The sequence below is a fragment of the Cebus imitator genome, unplaced genomic scaffold (assembly GCF_001604975.1).
Source record: "Cebus imitator isolate Cc_AM_T3 unplaced genomic scaffold, Cebus_imitator-1.0 Scaffold39, whole genome shotgun sequence".
Classification (NCBI taxonomy): Eukaryota; Metazoa; Chordata; class Mammalia; order Primates; family Cebidae; genus Cebus; species Cebus imitator.
The window spans coordinates 80,662-104,778 of NW_016107354.1; the positions used below are offsets into that span (position 1 = coordinate 80,662).

Consider the following 24,117-nt stretch of genomic DNA (forward strand, 5'->3'; position numbering starts at 1 on the left):
GGGAGAGAGAGACAGGCATGGTGGCATGTACCTGTGGCCCCAGCTACTTGGGTAGGCTGAGGTGGGAGGATCACTTGAGCCTGGGAGGTCAAGGCTGCAGTGAGCTATGATCACACCACTATACTCCAGCCTGGGCAACAGAGCACAAGCCTGTCTCAAAAGAAAAGAAAAAGTCAAGAGATTTCATAGGAAAATAACCTGAATTTTTAGCTCTTCCTGCAAAATGGGCAGATCGGAAGATCTAGCCACATGCAGTTGGAGCTACAGATGGTCCAGGTGCCAGTAGGTGGACTGTTTGCCACAGTCCCTGCCACACCTTATTGTGTTCCATCTTATTTTATTAACTGATCTACAGAAGCTGCAGCACAGCCTGCAGTCCAGTCACTCTTGTTTGTGTGGGTTTTTTTTTTTTTTTTTTTTTTTTGAGAGTTTGCCTTTTGTTGCCCAGGCTGGAGTGCAACGGCACAATCTCAGCTCACTGAAACCTCTGCCTCCTGGGTTAAAGCAATTCTCCTGTCTCAGCCTCCCAAGTAGCTGGGATTACAGGCATGCGCCACCATGCCTGGCTAATTTTTGTATTTTTAGTAGAGACGGGGTTTCACCATGTTGGCCAGTCTAGTTTTGAACTCCTGACCTCAGGTGATCCACCTGCCTCGGCCTCCCAAAGTGCTGGGATTACAGGTGTGAGCCACCTGCCCCAGCCTCAGTAACTATTGTTTTAAGGTGGGTGATGGAGAATGATTGCAACAGCTTGGTGGGAAGTGGGTGGCGTGTACGCGGAGGACAAAGAGGGGTGAGTAGGAGGGAATGGTGGGAGGGTAGGTGTTGGTAGCTTGGGTCTCCCTTGATGCAGGCACCGGCTTTGGGTTGGGTAGAGGTGGACATCTGTGTGCCTTCCCTTCTCCCCTGCAGATGTTTATCATTGACAAGGTAGATGGGGACATCTGCCTCCTGAATGAGTTCTCCATCACCGGCTCCACTTACGCTCCAGAGGGAGAGGTGTAAGTCACCCAGGCATCTTCTCTCCATCTCCTCACACCCCTCCCCACACCCCCTTCCTCCCTGGGGCCCTCCATGTGGTTTTGCTTTCCTTTCTCTCTCCTCTCCCTTCCTGACCTTGTTCTCTCTCCTGATATCCAAGTTGGCTCTCCTCACTGTCCTTCTGGCCCCCTGCTGCTTGCTCTTCCTGTGCCCTCTCTGCATCTCATTCCCTGTTCTTCTCCACTGTCTCTGTCCCTTCCTCCCCTGACCCTGCTGCCAGCTTGAGGAATGATAAGCCAGTCCGGCCAGGGCAGTATGACGGGCTGGTGGAGCTGGCCACCATCTGTGCCCTCTGCAATGACTCCTCCTTGGACTTCAATGAGGTAACCTCCCCACCCCCAAGGCAGCTTCTCCTTCCCCTTCCAGTTGGCTCAGAGTCTGGGCCTCCTCCACAGGCAAGGAGGAAGGGGTTGGGGGAAGGGGACCCAGTACACCCAGTCCTCTGCTAGGGAGTAAGGGAGGCAGTGGTTTGCTTCCTTCTTGCACTAGGTGGAAGGTGGGTGTGACAGGTGGGAGCCCGGGGCACCGATTTCCTCTTCCTCCTCTGCCCATCTCAGGCCAAAGGTGTCTATGAGAAGGTCGGCGAGGCCACTGAGACAGCGCTCACCACCCTGGTGGAGAAGATGAATGTGTTCAACACAGATGTGAGAAGCCTCTCAAAGGTGGAGAGGGCCAACGCCTGCAACTCGGTGAGCCTTGAGAGCCCCCGCCGCAGGGCTGTCTCCATTCTATGCTGCACAGACCAGAGGAAAGACAGAGACCCTGGCTGGGCTGGGCAGAGCCTAGTGCCTGTGCTGGGACCCCACTCAGGCAGTGGACGGCCCCCCACATCTTCTCTGCAGGCTGATGTGGGTGGGACCCACTGTCCCTGGGGCTGCCTGGCAGCTATGCCCTTGACGGATCTATGATCACTTCTGCCTGCTGTGTCCTGAGTTGAATTGGGCAAAGCTGGACACAGAAACCACAAGGGACCCATCCAGGGGCAGCCCTAACTTCATCTATTATTCCTTTGTTTCTAGAAGCACAATTGTTTTCAGCAGGTCTTGAGTTGTGGCTGCTGTACTATAGGGAAAGCGTTCCTTGTCCAGATGAACCTGGCCGGTTCTGGGACTGTCATTCCCAGTTACTGCTATTAATACTTGCTGAATGTCTCCATTAAGCTTCTCTCTCTGGGGAATTATGTTCCCCACATTTCTCTCTCTCTCTTTTTTTTTTTTTTTTGTATGTGCAAAATGCTATTTAATATAACGAAAAAGCAGGCCAGACAAAGAGACTCATGCCTGTAGTCTCAGCGCTTCCTGAGGTGGGAGGATCACTTGAGCCCAGGAATTCAAGACAAGCCTGGGTAACAGAGCAAGACCCCATCTCTACAAAAAAAGAAAAGAAAAGAAAAAAATTAGTTGGGTGTGGTGTTGCAAAACTGTACTCCCAGTAACTAGGGAGGCTGAGGTGCAAGGATTGCTTGAGCCCAGAAGGTCAAGGCTGCAGTGAGCAGTGATTATACCACTGCACTCCAGCCTGGGCAACAGAGGGAGACCCTGACTCAAAAACAAAGAAACTAAAAGCAACTTAAATACCTTTCAATAGAGGATTAATTTTTAAAATTTATAAATGATAATACAAACATAAATTTTTATTTATTTTTGAGATGGGGTCTTGCCCTGTTGCCCAGGCAGGAGTGCAGTAGCTATTCACAGGTGTGATCATAGCGCACTGCAGCCTTGAACTCCTGGGCAGGCCTCCTGTCTCAGCCTTTCAAGTAGATGAAGCTACAGGCATGCACCACTTCTCCTGGCTATTGATTTTTTGTTCTCTTTTTTTTTTTTTTTTTTTTTTTTTTTTTTTTGAGATGGAGTCTCGCCCTGTTGCCAGGCTGGAGTGCAGTGGCACATTCTTGGCTCACTGCCACCTCTGACTCCCTGGTTCAAGCAATTCTCCTACCTCAGCTTCCAAGGTAGCTGGGATTACGGGCATGTGCCACCATGTCCAGCTAATTTTTGTAATTTTAGGAGAGACGGGGTTTCACCATGTTGGCCAGGATGGTCTCGATCTCCTGACCTTGCGATCTGCTCGTCTCGACCTCCCAAAGTGCTGGGATTACAGGCATGAGCCACTGCGCTGGGCCTGTTCTATTTTTTTATTATTTTGTGGAGAAGTATAAATGATACATTTGGTGAAAAAGTCTTTCATTTTTTTTTTGTTTCTTTGTTTTGAGACGGAGTCTTGCTCTGTCACTCAGACTGGAGTGCAGTGGTGCCATCTCAGCTCACTGCAACCTCTGCCTTCCAGGTTCAAGCAATTCTCCTGCCTCAGCCTCCCTAGTAGCTGAGATTACAGATGTGAGCCACCACGGCCAGCTAACTTTTGGTAGAGATGAGGTTTCACCATGTTGGCCAGGCTGGTCTTGAACTCCTGACCTCAGGTGATTCACCCACCTTGGCCTCCCAAAGTGCTGGGATTATAGGTATGAGCCATTGCGCCCGGCCAATAATGAAAGTTCTATGGGACAGTGCCACAATAGGCCATCCCGTTTCTTCTGTGCCTTAAACTGGGACCCTGAGGCACCGTGGCAGCATTAGCCTTGGGATTTTCTCCTTTTGTGCTATAGGGGCCAGACTTAGCGTTTGTCTCAGCCTTAGCTTGGGGTCTGCTCTGACCTCCAGATCCTTTTTGACAGTTTTAAGAGGACTGGTCTTCCCTCCCTGTCTCCTCTCTAGGTGATCCGCCAGCTAATGAAGAAGGAATTCACCCTGGAGTTCTCCCGAGACAGAAAGTCCATGTCTGTCTATTGTTCCCCAGCCAAATCTTCCCGGGCTGCTGTGGGCAATAAGATGTTTGTCAAGGTTAGAAATCGGAATGTGCCTCAGCCCCCTCTTTTTCCTACTCCTGGACCCCTGTCCTATCCCTGCCTGTCACTGTGCCCTGGAAGGAAGGTGGTGGTCTCTGAATGCTGTTCTGGTCTCCTAGGGTGCCCCCGAGGGTGTCATCGACCGCTGTAACTACGTGCGAGTTGGTACCACCCGGGTGCCACTGACAGGGCCAGTGAAGGAGAAGATCCTGGCGGTGATCAAGGAGTGGGGCACTGGCCGGGACACCCTGCGCTGCTTGGCCCTGGCCACCCGGGACACTCCCCCGAAGCGAGAGGAGATGATCCTGGATGACTCTGCCAGGTTCCTGGAGTATGAGGTAAGCAGCTGGGAGACCCCCACTGTCATGGAGCTGGTGAAGGGCCAGGTCCCAGCCATCCACTCACAGCCTCCGTCACCCTTGTCATTTCCTACCACGTCAGTCAAGTCAATGGCTCCTTGTATAGGCCATGGAATCACAGGACACTGGAGTTTCAAAGAACCTTGGGAGGCTGGGTGCAGTGGCTCATGCCGTTAATCTCAGCACTTTGGTAGGCCGAGGTGGGAAGAACACTTGAGCCCAGGAGTTCAAGACCAGCCTGGGCAATGAAGTGAGACACCTATCTCTATAAAAAAATTTTTTTTTTTAAATTAGCTAGTTAAATTTATGGGGGCCTGGGTAAAAAGTAAAAAAACATTTTAAAAAAATTGAAAAGAAAAAAGATGAACTGGACATGGTGACAAACACCTGTAGTCCCAGCTGCTGGGGAGGCTGAGGTGGGAGGATCACTTGAGCCCAGGAGTTGAAGGCTGCAGTGAGCCATGATCACACCACTGTACTCCAGCCTGCAGGACAGGCAAGAGGCTGCCTCTAAAAACAAAAGCAAAAACAGAGAGAGAAAGAATGAAGCTTGGGAATGTCTAGCCCAGTGTTACTCTAAGTGTGATCTGTGATCAGTTACAAGGTGAGGCAATTGTACCAGGATGGTAGCCAATGCCACTCAGCACAAAGGGGGTGGGGTTCAGCTGTTTTTTCTATAGCGAGACTGTCTTGAGGCAATGGTTCTGTGTTCTGGCAAAAACTCCTTACCTGTAGTGGACCAGCACCTGGAATGGCACCAGAGTCCCTCCTTTCTTTTTATACAGGGGATTTCCTATGAGTTGTGGGTCATGTGGTGGCACTGCCAAAAGCAGAAACCACTACCTCACTTCCAGTTCACGTTCTTTCTATGAAAGACATGATTTGGGGCCACATGCGGGGGCTCACACCTGCAATGCCAGCACTTTGGGAGGCCAAAGCAGCAGATCACTTGAGGTCAGGAGTTCGAGACGAAGCTGGCCAACATGGGAAAACCAAGTCTCTACTAAAAAATAAAAAAATAGCAGAGCATGGTGGTGTACACCTGTAATCCCATCTACTTGGGAGGCTGAGGCAGGAGAATCACTTGAACCTGGGAGGCGGAGGTTGCAGTGAGCTGAGATTGTGCCATTGCACTCCAGCCTGGGTGACAGAGCAGGACCCCATCTCAAAAAAAAAAAAAAAGGAAAGACATGATTTGGGCTGGGCACGGTAGCTTATGCCTGTAATCCCAGCATGTTGGTAGGCCGAGGGTTGAGGATCTATTAAGCCCAGGAGTTTGAGAACAGCCTGGGCAACACAGCAAGATCCTTTCTCTACTAAAAATAAAAAATAAAATAAAAATTAGCTGGACATGGTGGTGCAAGCCTGTAGTCCCAGCCACTTGGGAGGGTGAAGTTGAGTCTGGGAGACATGAGGCTGCAGTGAGCTATGATCACACCATTGCACCACTGCATTCTAGCCTAGGTGACAGAGTGAGACCCTGTCTCAAAAAAAAAAAAGCTACGATTTGGACCCATAATGGGCCTGGCACCATCAGCACCTCCAGGTACTTAGACGAATGAGATGTTTCCAGCCTCTGAGCTTCCAAGGCCCCGCTGAGGTCTAACACCAGGCCCTGAGGCTGCAAGCCCAGGGTTCAGGCTTCCTCCCACCCCCCACCACCACTTCCTGACCTTTCACCCCATCCCCACCCCCACCAGCTTCTTCCAGGTGGTTTTCCAGATCCCTGCCTGACCTGTGGCTCTCTGCTGTGTCTCTCCAGACGGATCTGACATTCGTGGGTGTGGTGGGCATGCTGGACCCTCCGCGCAAGGAGGTCACAGGCTCCATCCAGCTGTGCCGTGACGCCGGGATCCGAGTGATCATGATCACTGGGGACAACAAGGGCACAGCCATTGCCATCTGCCGGCGAATTGGCATCTTTGGGGAGAATGAGGAGGTGGCCGACCGCGCCTACACAGGCCGAGAGTTCGACGACCTGCCCCTGGCTGAACAGCGGGAAGCCTGCCGACGCGCCTGCTGCTTCGCCCGAGTGGAGCCCTCCCACAAGTCCAAGATCGTGGAGTACCTGCAGTCCTTCGATGAGATCACAGCCATGGTGAGGGGCCCCAGGCAGCTACCGTCTTCTTAATGTCCAAGGAGATGACCACATGACTGTGCCGGGGAGAGTGGGGCCCAGGCAGGAGGGCCCTGGTGAGATGCGAGAAGGGTGGGGATTCAGAGAGAAGTCTGAAGGAGGAAATGTGGGCTGGGCTTGTAATCCCCGCACTTTGGGAGGCTGAGGTGGGTGGATCACTTGAGGTCAGGAGTTTGGGACCAGCCTGGGCAACATAGCAAGACCTCATCTCTACGAAAACAAAATTTTTAAAATAAATTTAGCCTCATGGTGGCACGTTTGTGTCTCCTAGCTACATGGCAGACTGAGGTGGGAGGATCACTTGAGCACAGTAGTTTGAGGCTGCAGTGAGTTATGACTGCACCACTGCACTTCAGCCTGGACAACAGAGTGAGACCCTGTCTCAAAAAAAAAAAAAAAAAAAATTGCTGGGTGCTATGGCTCATGCCTATAATCCCAGAACTTAAGGAGGCTGAAGTGGGCAGATCACCTGAGGTCAGGAGTTTGAGATGGAGTCTGGCCAACATGGCAAGACCCCATCTCTACCAAAAAATAGAAAAATTGGTCAGGTGTGGTGGCACGTGCCTGTAGTCCTAGCTACTTGGGAGGCTGAGGCATGAGAACTGCTTGAACCTGGGAGGTGGAGGTTGCAGTGAGCTAAGACTGTGCCACTGCACTCCAGCCTGGGCGACAGAGTGAGATCTCGTCTCAAAAAAAAAAAAAAAAAAAAAGTGTGCCGATCTTTGTTCTAAACTGAGCTTTTGGCCAGGTGTGATGGCCCACGCGTGTAATCTCAACGTTTTGGGAGGTCGAGGCAGGAGGGTTGCTTGAGCCCAGGAGTTGAGACCAGCCTGAGCAACACAATAAGACCTCATCCCTAAAATAAAAAAAACGAGGGATGTGTGAAGGTGCCCTGACCCCACCTCCTTCTCCTCCCTCAGACAGGTGATGGCGTCAATGATGCCCCTGCCCTGAAGAAGGCCGAGATTGGCATTGCCATGGGATCTGGCACCGCCGTGGCCAAGACTGCCTCTGAGATGGTGCTGGCTGATGACAACTTCTCCACCATCGTGGCCGCTGTGGAGGAGGGCCGCGCCATCTATAACAACATGAAGCAGTTCATCCGCTACCTCATTTCCTCCAACGTGGGCGAAGTTGTCTGGTGAGCAGCCCAGTGGGCATCCAGGAGGAAGCCAGGGTCAGGGTGGGGCGGCTGCAGGTCTGGGAGGCAGGACAGAGGTGTGACCACCTCCTTCCCGCAGCATCTTCCTGACCGCCGCTCTCGGGCTGCCCGAGGCCCTGATCCCGGTGCAGCTGCTGTGGGTGAACTTGGTGACTGACGGGCTCCCGGCCACAGCCCTGGGCTTCAACCCACCAGACCTGGATATCATGGACCGGCCCCCCCGGAGCCCCAAGGAGCCCCTCATCAGTGGCTGGCTATTCTTCCGCTACATGGCAATCGGCGGTGAGCTGGAGGGGTTCTTCGATCTTCCCCAGCGCTCGGGACTGACCCCTTCTCTGGGACACCTGCTCCCCCACACAGGCCCGGAGAGGGTCTTCTTCCTCGGCTAGCCTGTCCATGGCCACGTGAGGCCCTTAGCCCTCGACACCCACCATCTTCCCAGCCCTGACCCCCGACTCCCCTTTCTCCACCACAGGCTACGTGGGTGCAGCCACTGTGGGAGCGGCTGCCTGGTGGTTCCTGTACTCAGAGGATGGGCCTCATGTCAACTACAGCCAGCTGGTAGGGGGAGGCCACAGAGGAGGGGACCAGGAGGGTGGCATGGAGGTGGCCCTGGACGTCAGTCTCCCGTCCTTCCCTGCAGACTCACTTCATGCAGTGCACCGAGGACAACGCCCACTTCGAGGGCATAGACTGTGAGGTCTTCGAGGCCCCCGAGCCCATGACCATGGCCCTGTCTGTGCTGGTGACCATTGAGATGTGCAATGCACTCAACAGGTGGGCCCCCCGCCACGCCCGCCACCCTCCGAGGCCACCGCCCATATCATCTACCATTCTGCCTGCCTCCTCCCGTCTTACCACACCTTCTCTCTGCCCTTCCCCTCTGCAGCCTGTCTGAGAACCAGTCCCTGCTGCGGATGCCACCCTGGGTGAACATCTGGCTGCTGGGCTCCATCTGCCTCTCCATGTCCCTGCACTTCCTCATCCTCTACGTCGACCCCCTGCCGGTGAGACTTCTTCCACCCAGGACCACCCACCCTAGTGCTAGGGAGCCCAAGGTGGACCCATGACCACTCCCACCAGGGGCACTGATACGGGAGGTCGGCGGGAGCAGGCTGGGCAGTGCGGGTCTCCGGCTTCCTCCCCACCCCCTTCTGAGAGGACGCTTGTCCCCTGCCCCAGATGATCTTTAAGCTCCGGGCCCTGGACCTCACCCAGTGGCTCATGGTCCTCAAGATCTCACTACCAGTCATCGGGCTTGACGAAATCCTCAAGTTCATTGCTCGGAACTACCTAGAGGGTAAGTGCCCTCTGTCCCTGAGCCCTGGCCCCAGCACAGCCCCTTCCCCACGGCGCCGCCCCCACCCAACCCCCCTACTTTGCAGGTGGTAAGTTCCTCAGCCCCAGCAGGACCTGTGTCTGTCCCATTCCCCCTGCGCCTGGAGGGGCCACCTCTCCAGGGTAGTCCCACTGCCTCCTCAGCCCCCACGGCCCCCACACCGCCTCCTTGCTTGATAACGGTGCCTCTTGTCCTCTCTGGTCATAGGATAACCGTTCCCCTTCCTCCATCTCTTTGAGCCCGTGTCACAGGTATCACCCACCTCTTGCCCTTGCCCCAGCTGCTGTGCCCCCGCCGCCTGCGCCCCCAAGCCCCTTGCGCATCGCATCCAAGGTCACTTGCGCTCGAAGCTCCACCCAGAGCCATTGTCGCTGCTGCCGCCGCCGCCATCGCGCTTCCAGTTGGGGTGGGCCACTGGCCTCCCCCTAGGCAGCTGGGCTCCCAGGCCTGAGCCCTGCCAGCCTCTGGGCCCGTCTGCTGCGCAGCGTCGCGCTGGCTGTGTGCTGGGCTGTCTCAGCTGTGGGGCTGCAGTGGGGGGCGGGGTGTCTGGGGAGGCAGGTGAGTAGGGGAGGAACTGCAGGTGGTGAGCCTCTGAGCCTCCAGGTAAGTGTGTGCCTGGGAGATGCACCTGGGAGGGACTTTGCTGCCCTCCTGCCGCCTGCCTCATCCCTTTTCTTTCCCCTTCCAGATCCAGAAGATGAAAGAAGGAAGTGAATGTCCTTTTGCCCTGTCCTCCCCACCCTGATAGTGACGCATCTTCAGGCAGAGCTGTGGCACAGACCCCTGTCCGTCCCCACACTCCCCCGACATGTTTCTGTTTATAAACACAATGTCCCCTTCCCTTTCCTTCCCCCTCAGCCACCCACCTCCCTCTCAACCGTGTAAATCCCCCTTCCCAACCCCAAGGGGCTTGCAGGGACAAGGCGACCGACCGCACTGAGCTGCTTATTTATTGAAAATAAATGACAGAAAAGTCCGGCCTCGCCTCTGCATGCTTGGAGGCCCGGGTCGCTCCTGTCGTCAAGCGTCTTAGTGTCATGCAGACCAGAAGGCAGCTGCCTGTCCCAGGGCCTCACTGCCTCTGTTGGGGACTCCCAGCCCCCATGGCTCGGCTGTGCCCAGGACAGGGGATGGGCTGGGGGCAGGGGAGGGCTGGCGCCCAGAAGGCAGCACAGCAGCCAGAAAGCCGCAGGCCTGAGCCTGCACCTTTGGTTCGGGGAGGGGCTTGGGCCCTCACCCAGGTGTGATCCCTGAGAGCAGGAGGCCCAGCCACCCTGGGAGGAGGTGCTGGAGGGCAGGGCAGTGGTGGCCCCGTCCGTCCCCTCAACCCCAGGCTCAGGGACGGTGGAGATGCCATCCAAGACCCCAGAGCCAGGCCTCATGGTTCTGGAGTGGGGAAAGGCGTCTTTCCCGGGGTGGGGTGGGGGAGGGGGGGTCACCCTGACCCCTCAGGTGTCCTTGATGTCCCTGATGTCTGTGAGTGGCGCCTCATCCATGATGCTGCGCACCTGATCCAGGGTCTCTGCCTGGCGGATCTGCTCCAGGCGCACCTGCAGGGTCGGACCAGGGGAGCAGAGGGCACTTGGTGGGGAAAAGCAGCCCCTACACCATCTGTCAGCCCCCAAGGGCAGGGCCTGGGACCAGCAGACCCAGAGGCCACCTCTGTGGGGCTAATGCCACAAATGTAGAGCGTCCACACCATGCCCCGCACTGAGGGCTTCAGGTGACTGACTCGCGCACAGGAGAGCTTCGGGGTTTTTGGAGCAATAGCTCAGGACAGGACCATGCCAGCCCCAGGAGGAGGAAAGGACTCCCCTAACCAGGAGACTGTCCTTGCAAGACCAAGGAGATGTCATCTGGAGTGGAGCCAGCCAGCTTGGTGGGGCTGGGACAGGCCATACCTGCAGGGCCTGGGACAGTCGCACGAAATCCCTCTGCACTTGCTCGCTAGTCTCCAGCTCTGCCTGCAGCCGCAGCACCTTCGCCCTCTGTTCTGAGAGGTCTGGGAGCTGGGCCTGCGGGGACATGACACTGACCTGGGCCTGGCTCACCCTGGGCCAGATGGGAGGGTGCATGGTCCCAACATGGGAGGTCCCAACACAGTGACCCCTTCTACACCGCCCCTGATTCCCACCTCCTCTGGCTTAGCCAAGCCCAGCCATTGCCCCAGGGCTTCCTCCCACCTGGCCTGAGGGAGACACAGAGGGCGGAAGGGGTGGGGGAGGGTCTTTTCCATTCAGGCAGTCCCTCTCCTTCCCTTCACCTTGCTCTGTTCCTGCTGCACCCGCTCTACCTCCGTCCTCAGGCTGCACAGGGAGGCTGGGAAGTCAGGGCAGGGCAAGATGTCAGGGCCACGCCCTCTCCCTTTTCCCACCTACCCCAGCCAGGGTGGGCGATCCAGAAGTTCACCTCCAGCACACACTCACCCTCCAGCACCTCTGTGGGAAGAAAAGAAAGAGAGGTCAAGGCCAGCAGGTGCACCAATGCCTCTCTCCCCTCCCCGCTGCTGCCCTTGCCCTGTGGCTCCCTGCAGGAACATCAGGGATCCTGGGCCCCTGACTCAAGCCCCTCCCCTCACCTGTCTCCTCCCGCTGCACCCTCAGCTGCCCCTCCAGGCTGGCCCTGGCCGCTGTCTCCTCCTCCAGAGCCTCCCGCAGTGTCACAATCTCGATCCGTAGGCGCTCAGCCCCATGCTCCTGGGCCTGCAGCTGGGCCTGCGCCTCCTGCTGCGTGTGGCGCAGCAGCTGCTGCAGCTCCTGGAAGGGACGAGGAATCATCTGCTGGGCCGTGCGGGCCGCCTGTTCGCAGGGCAGGAGGGCAGGGGCCAACAGACACATGGCAGATGGGGATTGTGGGGAGGAACAGGAAAGGAAGGAAGGAAGGAAGCAAACGGCGAAAGGAGGGAAGAACCCAAATGCCCATCCTCTGGAGGGCAGATAGGCGAGTTCCCACCCAGCAGAAAAAACTCAGGCACCATGGCCACGCCCCACACCTCGAAGGGTGCTCAGGAAGAGTCTGAACGAAAGTTCAGCATATTACCTACAGCAAAAGCCCCTTGTCAGGCGCAGTGGCTCACGCCTGTAATCTCAGTACTTTGGGAGGCCAAGGCGGGCAAATCAGTGAGGTCAAAGGTTCAAGACCAGCCTGGCCAATATGGTGAAATCCTGTCTCTACTGAAAATACAAAAATTAGCCGGGTATGGTGGCCCGAGCCTGTAATCCCAGCTACTCAGGAGGCTGAGGCAGGAGAATCACTTTAACCAAGGAGGTGGAAGTTACAGTGAGTTAAGATCAGGCCACTGCACTCCAGCCTGGGTGACAAAGCGAGATTCTGTCTCAAAAACTAAAAATAAAATAAATCCTTTTGTAAAGCTCAGGAACAACTAAAATTAAGCACTGCTCTGTTCATGTAACAAAAACAACACCAAAGAAGAGCTCAAAGGCAAAGGAGAGCCAAGGAATGGGGAGGGGGTGCCCAGAAGCGGACGGATCTCAGGGTGGGGAGGGTGCCCCAGGAATCTTTTGCTTTTCGTCTTTTTTTTGAGACAGGGTCTCACTCTGTGGCCCAGGCTGGTGTGTAGTGGCATGATCACATCTTACTGCAGCCTTGACCTCCCAGGCTCAAGCGATCCTCCCGCCTCAGACACTTGAGTAGCTTGAGACTACAGGTGGAGGCCACCATATCCAGCTAATTTTTGTATTTTTTGTAGAGACAGGGTCTCAACTATGTTGCCCAGGCTGATCTTGAACTCCTGGGCTCAAGTGATCCTCCTGCCTCAGGCTCTTGAGTAGCTGAGACTATGGGCACAAGTCACCAAGCCCAGCTAATATTTGTATTTTTATTTTTTGTAGAAATAGGGTCTTGCTTTGTTGCCCAGGCTGGTCTTGAACTCCTGGCTCAAGTGATCTTCCTGCCTCAGCCTCCCAAACTGCTGCAATTACAGGCATGAGCCACTATGCCCAGCCACCTGGTGATCTTTCTATTACTGATCAATTTATTAATAGGCCATATTATTATTATTATTTGAGATGTAGCCTCAACTCTGTTGCCCAGGCTGGAGTGTGGTGGTGCCATCTCAGCTCACTGCAACCTCCGCCTCCCAGGTTCAAGCAATTCTCCAGCCTCAGCCTCCCAGTAATCCAGCTGGGATTACAAGTGCCTGCCACCATGCCTGGCTAATTTTTATATTTTTAGTAGAGATGGGGTTTTGCCATATTGGCCAGGCTGGTCTCAAACTCCTGACCTCCCCACCCATCTCGGCCTCCCAAAGTGCTGGGATTATAGGCGTGAGCCACCGAGCGTGGCCCCAACTAATTTTTGTTGTATTTTTAGTAGACACAGGGTTTCACCATGTTGCCCAAGCTGGTCTCGAACTCCTAACCTCAAGTGATCTGCCTGCCTCAGCCTTGCAAAGTGCTAGGATTACAGGTGTAAGCCACTGTGCCCAACCAATAAGCCATATCATTGAGAAATTGAGTCAACAATGGCCAGGCATAGATCCATGATGGCAGCTTGCTATGAACCAAAGATTATGATGAATTTGATCTCGTGGCTCATATGTTACTTAAAAATAGCAAACCAACCAAATGATTGCTTGCTTCCTGCAAAGCATTCTGTTAACTCCTTTTCTCTTGCTGCCAACACTGGAAAGGGCGTATGGTCCCATTTCTCAGATGAGGAAACCGAGCCTTAGAGAAGGCAAATGAGTTGGGACAAGCAAATAACACAGCAGCCTGGCTAGTCCTGACCAATGCTCAGCTCTGCCTGGGGAGGATGGGACCTCATGGTGGCCCCAGGCTCTCAGTGCCCACACCCAGCTTACCAGCACAGAGCTGGGCAGTGATTCCTCCTCGCCCTGCTCCTGCTGCAGGCCCTGGGGGGCTGAGGATGGCAGCTGCTCGGCCCGGAGCCCTCGGTTTTCCTCATTCAACCGCTTTACCTCATTGTGAAGGCACTTGTGGGTGGTGACCAGCTCTGCCTGGGGACGGACAGTTAGTACAAGACAATGAGGAGGACAGGGGGTCTCTGGTCCCTAAGAGGTGAAATCTTGAATCCTCCTCCCAGACTGACAGTGAGAGAGCCCATGGCCCCTCTGCTCCTGAGCAAGAAAGGAGCACTTTTTGCTACCAAGCTCTTTAGACACCCCTGTCCCTGCTGATTCAGAGGTTACATGCCGCTGCCAGAGCCCAAGGGGGTATTTATTTGGTCCATATATATATACATACACACACATATATATTTAAATATGTGTATAGATATGTATGTGTGTGCGTGTGTGTGTGTGTGTGTGTGTGTGTGTGTATATTTGTTTGTTTTTTTGAGATGGAGTCTTCCTCTTTCACCCAGGCTGGAGTGCATTGGTGCAATCTCAGCTCACTGCAACCTCTGCCTCCTGGTTTCAAATGATTGTCCTGCCTCAGCTTCCTGAGTAGCTGAGATTACAGGTGCCCGCCACCATGCCCAGCTAATTTATGTATTTTTATTTATTTATTTTTTTATTTTTATTTATTTATTTTTTTTGAGACGGAGTTTCGCTCTTGTTACCCAGGCTGGAGTGCAATGGCGCGATCCCAGCTCACCGCAACCTCCGCCTCCCGGGTTCAGGCAATTCTCCTGCCCCAGCCTCCTGAGTCGCTGGGATTACAGGCACGCGCCACCATGCCCAGCTAATTTTTTGTATTTTTAGTAGAGACGGGGTTTCACCATGTTGACCAGGATGGTCTCGATCTCTTGACCTCGTGATCCACCCGCCTTGGCCTCCCAAAGTGCTGGGATTACAGGCTTCAGCCACCGCGCCCGGCCACTTATTTATTTTTTAAGATGGTGTTTCGCTCTTGTTGCCCAAGCTGGAGTGCAATGGTGCGATCTCGGTTCACCGCAACCTCCACCTCCTGGGTTCAAGCGATTCTCCTGCCTCAGCCTCCCGAGTAGCTGGGATTACAGGCATGCGCCACCACACCTGGCTAATTTTGTAATTTTAGTAGAGATGAGGTTTCTCCATGTTGGCCAGGCTGGCCCCGAACTCCTGACCTCAAGTAATCCACCTGCCTCGGCCTCCCAAAGTGCTGTGATTACAGACGTGAGCCACCATGCCTGGCCTAATTTTTGTATTTTTAGTAGAGATGGGTTTTTGCTGTGTTGGCCAGGCTTGAACTCCTGATCTCAGGTGATCCACCCGCCTAGCCCTGCCAAAGTGCTGGGATTACAGGCGTGAGTCACCTCGCCCAGCCTGATTTGCTTTTAACCCTCATGACTCTGCAAACTAGGCCCCATTATGTCAATTTTACAGATGGTGAGGCAGAGGCTGGGAGTCTGGGATTAGCTCAAGATCAAATGGCTCTGTGTGGCTGCAGGGGTCCTGTTCTGGCCCCGGTACCAGCTGCCCCAAAACCCTCTTAACCTACCTGGCACTGGCTCCAGGGTGCGGCCTGAGCAGCTGGGGACAGGACAGGTGCCTTGACTTCCCACATGACCCCCTCCACCACATGCAACTGATTCCTGCCGGACTTTTCGCCCTTCTGCCCCGGGGCCCCCAGGTACTCACCATCTGCAGCTGCACCCGCTCCTGTGCCTGGCTCAAGGTCCCCTGCAGGGTCTGCAGCAGCTGCTCTGAGTTCTGGACCTGGGCCAGCAGCACCTGCATCTGGGTTGGAGGGAGGGCGAGGGTGAGGGCAGGCGGATGTCAGGGGGTGGCATGCAGCCCAGAGGCCCGGGTGGGGCTGCAGCGGCAGCAGGGACCCACCTGCTTGGCACAGTCCTCGTTGCTCCGTCTCAGGCCCTCTTGCAGCTCGTCCCGCTCGCGGCTGACGCTCTCCAGGTCCTTTTGCAGCTGTCGGCCCTGCCACAGACCCTGCCTTCAGCCTGCATCGCCCAGGAACTCAGGCCCCCTCACCGCACTTCTCGTGGCCCGCCTCTGCAGGGAGGCGCCCTCACTGACACAGTCCCTTGAGTTAGAGGCCCAGGCAGCCATTCTCTTCCCTTCACTACCCACCCATCAGCAGGCCCTGTTGGGTCTACCTTCGAAGTGGATTCCACAGGGCTACGCACAGTGGCTCACACCTGTAACCCCAGCACTTTGTGAGGCCAAAGCGAGTGGATCATTTGAGGTCAGGAGTTCAAAACCAGCCTGGCCAACATGGTGAAACCCTGTCTCTACTAAAAATACAAAAACTTAGTTGGGTGTGGCAGCAGGATGCCTGTAATCTCAGCTACTCAGGAAGCTGAGGCAGGAGAATCGTGTAAACTTGGGAGGCAGAGGTTGCAGTGAGCTGAGGTCATGCCACTGCACTCCAGCCTTGGTGACAGAGCGAGACTCCGTCTCAAAAAAACAAAAAAACAGGCTGGGCACAATGGCTCATGCCTACAATCCCAGCACTTTGAGAGGTCAAGGCGAGTGGATCACCTGTGGTCCAGAGTTCGAGACCAGCCTGACCAATATGGTGAAACCCTGTTTCTACTAAAAATACAAAAAAAACTAGCTGGGCGTGGTGGCAGGTGCCTGTCATCCCAGCTACTCTGGAGGCTGAGGCAGGAGAATCGCTTGAACCCAGGAGGTGGAGGTTATAGTGAGCCAAGATTGGGACACTGCACTCCAGCCTGGGTGACAAGAGCAGAACTCCATCTTAAAAAAAAAACAACTTTGGATTCCACATCCACCCATTTCTTCCTGTCTCTGCACCCATCCCCTGGTCCAAGGTACCACATTCTCCTATACCAGAGTCCCAGCCTCTTAGCTTCTCCTATGGCCCCTATCCCAACACAGGCCCACTCAAGTAAGCTTTCTTTTTTATTTTTCCCAACTTTTCCAAACTTCCTTGCAACTAAACACAATCATCTGGCTAAGTTCCAGCTACTGAGACAGAAACAGATGAGCCAAGGGCAACTTCCAGGACAACTCTTATTTGATTATTACTTTTTTTTAAGACGAAGTCTCGCTCTTGTCGCCTAGGCTGGAGTGCAATGGTGCGATCTTGGCTCACTGCAACCTCTGCCTCCTGGGTTCAAGTGATTCTCCTGCCTCAGCCTACCAGGATTACAGGAGCCCGTGGCAGGAATTACAGGCACCTGCCACCACGCCTGGCTAATTTTGTATTTTTAGTAGAGACGGGGTTTCAAACTCACAGTTCCTTGTGCCCCGGTCTTTAAGCGTGCCTCCTCCCACCATCTGGGTTTCGGCTCCAGCTTGAGCCTGAGTTAGTCTCCCTCACCACTAATCTCTACCCCTTAACCCTGTTCGTTTCTTTTTCTGGGCGTCTCCCTGGTTGACAGGGTCTTCCTCATGCATCCATGTGCATTTTTTTAAAAGCAGCTTTACTGAATTATAATTTATTTACTATACAATTTACCCACGTGAAATGTACAACTCAATTTTTTTTGTATATCACATTATTATTATTATTATTATTATTGAGATAGAATTTCACTCTTGTTGCCCAGGCTGGAGTGCAATGGCGGGATCTCAGCTCACTGCAACCTCTGCCTCCCAGGTTCAAGCGATTCTCCTGCCTCAGCCTCCCTAGTATCTGGGATTACAGGCATGTGCCACCACGCCCAGCTAATTTTTGTATTTTTGGTAGAGATGGGGTTTTTCCATGTTGGTCAGGCTGGTTTCAAACTTCTGACCTTGGGTGATCCTTGTTGGCCTTCCAAAGTGCTGGGACTACAACCATGAGCCACCGCACCTGACCTTTTTTTTTTTTTTTTTTTTTAAATAGAGATGGGGTTTCACTGTGTTGGCCAGACTGGTCTCGAACTCCTGACCTCATGATCTACCAGCCTCGGCCTCCCAATGTGCTGGGATTACAGGTGTGAGCCACCTTGCTCGGCCCTTGTTTTTTTTTTTGGAGACAGGTTCTCACTCTGTGACCCAGGCTGATGTGCAGTGGCATGATCTCAGCTCACTGGAGCTTCCATCTCCTGGGATCAAGCAATCCTCCTGCCTCAGCCTCCCAAGTTACTGGGACTACAGGTGCATACTTGGCTTAAAAAAAAAAAAAAAACCTTTTGTAAAGAGACAGAGTCTCACTGTGTTGCCCAGTCTGGCCTTGAACTCCTGGCCAAAAACGATCTTCCCACTCAGCTTCCAAGTGGTGTGAGACAACGCACCTGGCCCGTGTTCATGTTTACATCTGCCTGCCTTCACTAGGAGGGGCCTCTTTTCTCCCTGTGGAAGCTCTAGCTCTAGCTCTGGGTCTGAACACAGGCGGTTGGGAGGAAGCATCCAGCCGAGAGGGGGACGGTGCACCCCGCCCCCCTGCCCACTCCACTCACCTCCATCTGCAGCTGCTCCCACTGGGTGTCTGGGACAAGCTGGTAGCCAGGAGGGGGCAGGTAGATGCCCTCGGGAACCAGGGTGCCCGTGGACACCAGTGAGGCCGTCTCTTCCTGCTCAGGGCTCAGGCCCTGGCGACTGCGGGGCAGGGAGGCGCTGCTGCCAGCCCCACCACCAAGGGAGAAGGAGGAGATGGAGGCGCTGTCATCACAGTTGTGGGCGAAGGCCTCGGCTGCCGGACCCCCGTCTCCGCTCAGCTCCTCCAGAGGCTCCAGCGGGGGTGATGGGTCCCGGGACAGGGGCAGCAACTCCGTGGAGCCATGCAGGGAAGGGGCATGCTGGGGACGTCTCTAGGGAAGAGGGCAGGGACAAGGCTGGGGGACCAGGGTACTCTGGCATCCCTCCTTCCCCAGAGCCCCTGGCCGTGCCCTCACCTGGATCTCCTGAATCAGCTCCTCGGCCCTCAGCAGCTTTGCCTTCAGCTCCTCGATCTCCTGCTCCATGGGCAGTATGATCTCACGAAGCTTCTCCGAGTCCTCGTGGGCCTGAAGCGAGGCGGATTTGGCAGCAATAACTCCCCGCTCCCGACTGCTGGGGCCCCAGGCCTGTTCAGAGTTTCCTCTCCAAGCAAGGCAGCTCTTCCCTAGAAGACGCTGTTCACCCCAATTCCAGAGATAAGAACACAGAGATTCTAGAAGCTTCCAAGACTTGCCTCAGGGCATAAGGGCAAGGATGAAGGTCATAACCTCTTCCTGTGGCCCATCACTCACCATACCTTCCCAATACCCATTCATTCTTTTGTCATAGAACTTTACCGTTTTTTTTAAGAGATGAGATATCAGCCGGGTGTGGTGGCTCACACCTGTAATCCCAGCGCTTTGGGAGGCTGAGGTGGGTGGATCACCTGAGGTCAGGAGTTTGAGACCAGCCTGACCAACATGGTAAAACCCAGCTATACTAAAAATGCAAAAATTAGCCGGGCATGGTGGCTCCCACCTGTAATCTCAGCTACTCAGGAGACTGAGGCAGGAAAATTGCTTGAACCTGGAAGGCAGAGGTTGCAATGAGCCGAGATTGGGCCACTGCAATCCAGCCTGGGCGACAGAGCGACACTCCATCTCAAAAAAACAAAAATTAAAAAAAAGAGATGAGGTCTTGCTCCATAGCCCAGGCTAGAGTGCAGCGGAGCAATCTTGGCTCACTGTAGTCTCCACCTCCAGGACTCAAGCCATCCTCCTGCCTTAGCCTTCTGAGTAGCTGGGACTACACACATGTGCACTGATGGGCTAATTTTTTTATTTTTTGTAGAGGCAGGGTCTTGCTATGTTGCCCAGACTGGTTTTGAACTCTTGGCCTCAAGTGATCCTCCCACCTTTGCCTCCCAAAGTGCTGGGATTACAAGTGTAATTCCCAGCATCTGGGTTGGGATTATACCAATGCCCAGCGCACCTCACAGTTTTAGTTGGGCATGAGGCCTAAATCCTAGAATACCACCCACATTTCTCAGCTTCCTTACAACTAAACACGATCATCTGGCTAAGTTCCAGCTACTGAGACGGAAACAGATGAGCCAAAGGCACCTTCCAGGACAACTCTTTATTTTATTCGTATTATTACTCTTTATTTTTTGAGACAGAGTCTCACTCTGTCCTGCAGGCTAGAGTGCAGTGGCATGATCTCAGCTCACTGCAACCTCTGCCTCCTGGCCTCAAGTGATTCTCCTGCCTCAGCCTTCCAAGCAGCTGGGACTATAGGCATGTGCCAACATACTGGGCTAAGTTTTGTATTTTTTAGTAGAGATGGGGTTTCACCATGTTGGACAGGCTGGTCTCGAACTCCTGACCTTGCGATCTGCCCACCTCAGCCTCCCAAAGTGCTGGGATTACAAGTGTGGGCCACCGCGCCCGGCCTATTATTACTTTTTTTGAGATGGTGTCTCGCTCTGTTGCTCATGCTGGAGTGCAGTGGCGTGATCTTGGCTCACTATGACCTCCACCTCCAGGGTTCAAGCAATTCTGCCTCAGCCTCCTGAGTAGCTGGGATTACAGGTGCCCATCACCGTACCTGGCTAATTTTTGTATTTTTAGTAGAGACTGGGTTTCACCATGTTGGTCAGGCTGGTCTCAAACTCCTGAGACCACCCACCACAGCATGAATGATTCACCCACCTCGGCCTCCCAAAGTGCTGGGATTACAGGTATGAGCTACCACCCCTGGCCCAGGACAACTCTTTAAAGGAAGAAGGTGTGCCTTTCTTTATTCTTCCCTCCTCTCCTTCTTGCTGGCTGGAATGTGGACATGACGGCTGGCACTCAAGCACTTATCTTGGACCATGAGGCAATGTGCCACCTATGGCAAAACAGCAATACAGGAGGAGCCCGGGTTCCTAACAACTTGTTGAGCCACTATACCAGTCCCGGAATGTCTACCTCCAGACAAATTTCTGTCCCATTTAAGCCACTTTTGTTTTGTTTTGTTTTTTTTGGGACGGACTCTCGCTTTGTTGCCCAGGCTGGAGTGAAGTGGTATGATCTTGGCTCACTGCTACCTCTGCCTCCCAGGTTCAAGCAATTCTTCTGCCTCAGCCTCTCAAGTAGCTAAAACTACAGGTGCTTGCCACCACACCTGGTTAATTTTTGTGTTTTTAGTAGAGACAGGGTTTCACCATATTGGCCAGGCTGATCTCAAACTCCTGACCTCGTGATCCGCCCACCTTGGCCTCTCAAAGTGCTGGGATTACAGGCATTAGCCACCATGCCCAGCCCAATCCACTGTTAACTTGGGCTTTCAATCACATGCAGCCAAATCTCATCCTAATCGATTTGTTCTCCCACACTCCCATCACCACCACAGAGCTGACCTGGGCAATTTTTTTTTTTTTTTGAGACGGAGTCTCAAAAGCAGTGATGGAATCTCAGCTCACCACAACCTCCACCTCCCAGGTTCAAACAATTCTCCTGCCTCAGCCTCCCAAGTGGCTGGAACTATAGACACACGCCACCATGCCTGCCTAATTTTTATATTTTTAATAGAGATGGGGTTTCACCATGTTGGCCAGGATGGTCTCGAACTCTTGACCTCATATTTTCCCATTTCTTTTCAAGCTTAAGATCCTGCTGACCTTGAGCAGCCAACAGCCTCTACACATCTCCACTAGTATGTCCCACAGGCTCCTCTAACCGTAGACAGTCAAACCAAACCACTCAGTGACGCTGTTCTTCCTACCACAAGCACGCAGTCAGCGAGAACAGCCCTGCTGGCCACTAGTTGTTCAAGGCAGAAATCTGCCAATCGCCCCTGTCTCCGTCACTGCCCACTTCTAGTTCATGCCCTTTCTACTGCTTGAATCACTCGAAATCTTCTCAAGCAAGCTCAATCATCCAAATCTCTCTTTTTTTTTTTTTGAGATGGAGTCTCACTCTGTTGCCCAGGCTGGAGTGCAGTAGCACGATCTCAGCCGACTGCAACCTCCGCCTCCCGTGTTCAAGCGATTCTCATGCCTCAGTCTCCCGACTAGCTGGGATTACAGGCACATGCAACCATGCCTAGCTGATTTTTGTATTTTTTAGATTTCACCATGTTGGCCAGGCTGGTCTTCAACTCCTGACCTCAAGTTATCTGCCTGCCTCAGCCTCCCGAAGTGCTGGGATTACAATGAGCCTCTGCACCTGGCTGAGAGGTAGCAATATATTACAAAGAGATAATTGGGATAGTTAATAACAGTAAGAATTTTTTTTGCTACCCTTAAGTGTAAGTTCCCTTCCCTCTATACAACTTAAGTTTGGAGGTCAGCGACCTTGGTCACCCACTAATAAGGGGCAAGCCAGGACCCTACGGAGCACAGAACCAAGCTCTCAACAACACACGGTAACTCTATACTATTCCAAGGGTCACTACTGGGTTCCCTGCACCCCATGACTGGGGAACGGGACATCCACAATCCTCAAAATCCTTCCAAATCCCAGGGCAGCAGTAAGCCATCCCCACCCCAACCTTTTCCATCTGCTTCTCCAGGGAGTCCAGGGGGTGGGCCCGGGACAGCAGCTGCTTCAGGCGGCCCAGCTCCCGCTCCTTCTCCTCACAGTCCTGCTGCTGCTGCTGTCGCTCCTGCTTCAGGGCGCTGATCTGGGCTTCATAGCTGCTGATGGAGTCTGGCAGCGGGGGAAGGGCAGGGGAGAGGAAGGGTCAGTGAGCCGGCCCTGCCTGTGGGTGAGCAGGGGACTTTCTATGCTATGGGACAACGCACCATAGCAGTTACCACGGCAGGTTTTGCAGAAATTGACCTGGGCGATCACTCAGCCTCTCAGTGTGCATCAGTGTCCTTAGGTGCAAAATGGGAAACTACTTATCACCCTTCTAGTGGCTACAGGTTAAATGAGATGACATACCTGAGATAAATATTGTACAAAAAAATAAAAATAGATGAGATGACACAGCCGTTTCTCTGGTACACAGAAGACGTGATACTGTTCCTATTAATATATACCAGGAACAGTCAATATTTAAGAACAGTAAGAATTTTTTTTTTTTTTTGAGATGGAGTCTCGAATGCAGTGGTGGAATCTCAGCTCACCTCAACCTTCGCCTCTCGGGTTCAAGCAATTCTCCTGCCTCAGCCTCCCAAGTAGCTGGAACTATGGCACGTGCCACCATGTCTGGCTAATTTTTGTATTTTTAGTAGAGATGGGGTTTCACCATGTTGGCCAGGATGGTATCGAACTCCTGACCTCATAATCTGCCTGCCTCAGCCTCCCAAAGTGTTGGGATTACAGGCGTGAGCCACCATGCCCAGCAAGAACAGTAATTTGTTGTTGTTATTATTATTATTATTATTTTGAAACAGAGCCTTACTCTGTCAGCTAGGCTGGAGTGCAGCGGCACAATCTTGGCTCACTGCAACCTCTGCCTCCCTAGTTCAAGCAGTTGCCATTGCCTCCTGAGTAGCTGGGATTACAGGTGCCCACCACCACGCCTGGCTAATTTTTGTATTTTTAGTAGAGACAGGGTTTCGCTGTGTTGGCCAGGCTGGTCTCGAACTCCTGACCTCAAATGATCCACCCATCTTGGCCAACCAAAGTGTTGGGATTATAGGTGTAAGCCACTGCTCCAAGCCTTATTAGTATTCTTTTTTTAATTCTTGAGAAAGGGTCTCACTCTGTTGTCCAGGCTGAAGTGCAGTGTCACAATCAAGACTCACCGCAACCTCAGCCTCCTGGGTTCAAGCAATCCTCTCACCTCAGCATCCCTAGTAGCTGGGACTACAGACACACACTACCATGCCTGGCTAATTTTTGTATTTTTTTACAGAGACAGGGGTCTCACCATGTTTCCCAGGGTGGTCTCGAACTCCTGAGCTCAAGCGATCCTCCCGTCTCAGCCTCCCAAAGTGCTGGGATTACAGGCATGAACCACCACACCCGGCCCTTAATCATCATAATAAATATGTATGCTGAATCAGACTCTGAGCTGGGCTCTGGAAATACAGAAATAAACACAAAGCCTGCCACCGGGAGCTCAGAGTCCAATGAAGGTGGCAGCTGTGGCCATAGTTAGGATGCAGTACGGGAGGAGAGAGGTACAGGAAAGGACCCTTCCTGGGCTTGGGGATCCCAGAGGAAGTAGGCCTCACTCTGCCTGCCTGGCCAGGCAGGAGAGGACACTCGTAATAATAATAACAACAGTAACAGACAATGAGGAGGGAGAGGATGCATGAGCTAACAGGACCAGTGTGAGCAGAGGAAGAGTGGCTGGTGTGGCTGGGGCACGGTGGGGTATGTTGGAGGGGTTGGAAGAGTAAAGGTGCCCAAGGAGAGGCACTGGAAAGGAGGAGAGGGTGGCAGAGGGTGGCTCCCAAGGCCTTGAATGCCACACCAAGAGGTTTGGAACTTATCCTACAGGTCAGCAGGAGATGGAGGTAATGTTGGCTAGAACATACACTTTTTTTTTTTTTTTTTTTTTTT

General features: G+C 53.5%; 2 protein-coding genes across 4 annotated transcripts in view; one reads left to right on the top strand and one right to left on the bottom strand.

Annotated features, from left to right (window-relative positions):
• The window catches only part of ATP2A1 (ATPase sarcoplasmic/endoplasmic reticulum Ca2+ transporting 1), a 13,729-nt gene extending 3,827 nt beyond the window's left edge, over positions 1-9,902 (top strand). The window contains exons 2-15 of the mRNA XM_017525701.2: positions 913-1,001; positions 1,262-1,364; positions 1,599-1,730; positions 3,759-3,884; positions 4,009-4,227; positions 6,011-6,346; positions 7,306-7,526; positions 7,627-7,829; positions 8,023-8,108; positions 8,191-8,324; positions 8,437-8,554; positions 8,730-8,847; positions 9,094-9,137; positions 9,575-9,902. Coding sequence (XP_017381190.2) covers positions 913-1,001; positions 1,262-1,364; positions 1,599-1,730; positions 3,759-3,884; positions 4,009-4,227; positions 6,011-6,346; positions 7,306-7,526; positions 7,627-7,829; positions 8,023-8,108; positions 8,191-8,324; positions 8,437-8,554; positions 8,730-8,847; positions 9,094-9,098 — 1,890 coding nt within the window. The 3' untranslated portion in view covers positions 9,099-9,137; positions 9,575-9,902. The remainder of the gene's footprint in view (positions 1-912; positions 1,002-1,261; positions 1,365-1,598; positions 1,731-3,758; positions 3,885-4,008; positions 4,228-6,010; positions 6,347-7,305; positions 7,527-7,626; positions 7,830-8,022; positions 8,109-8,190; positions 8,325-8,436; positions 8,555-8,729; positions 8,848-9,093; positions 9,138-9,574) is intronic.
• The window catches only part of RABEP2 (rabaptin, RAB GTPase binding effector protein 2), an 18,072-nt gene continuing 3,774 nt past the window's right edge, over positions 9,820-24,117 (bottom strand). For 2 of the 3 annotated variants that reach the window (XM_037737465.1, XM_017525702.2), the window contains exons 3-13: positions 22,151-22,308; positions 18,592-18,702; positions 18,157-18,507; positions 15,629-15,724; positions 15,431-15,529; positions 13,709-13,864; positions 11,465-11,642; positions 11,313-11,324; positions 11,150-11,205; positions 10,788-10,901; positions 9,820-10,436 (exon numbers count right to left, since the gene is read on the bottom strand). In XM_037737465.1, coding sequence (XP_037593393.1) covers positions 10,335-10,436; positions 10,788-10,901; positions 11,150-11,205; positions 11,313-11,324; positions 11,465-11,642; positions 13,709-13,864; positions 15,431-15,529; positions 15,629-15,724; positions 18,157-18,507; positions 18,592-18,702; positions 22,151-22,308 — 1,433 coding nt within the window. In that variant the 3' untranslated portion in view covers positions 9,820-10,334. The remainder of the gene's footprint in view (positions 10,437-10,787; positions 10,902-11,149; positions 11,206-11,312; positions 11,325-11,464; positions 11,643-13,708; positions 13,865-15,430; positions 15,530-15,628; positions 15,725-18,156; positions 18,508-18,591; positions 18,703-22,150; positions 22,309-24,117) is intronic. The other variant, XM_017525703.2, reaches the window with a different exon arrangement.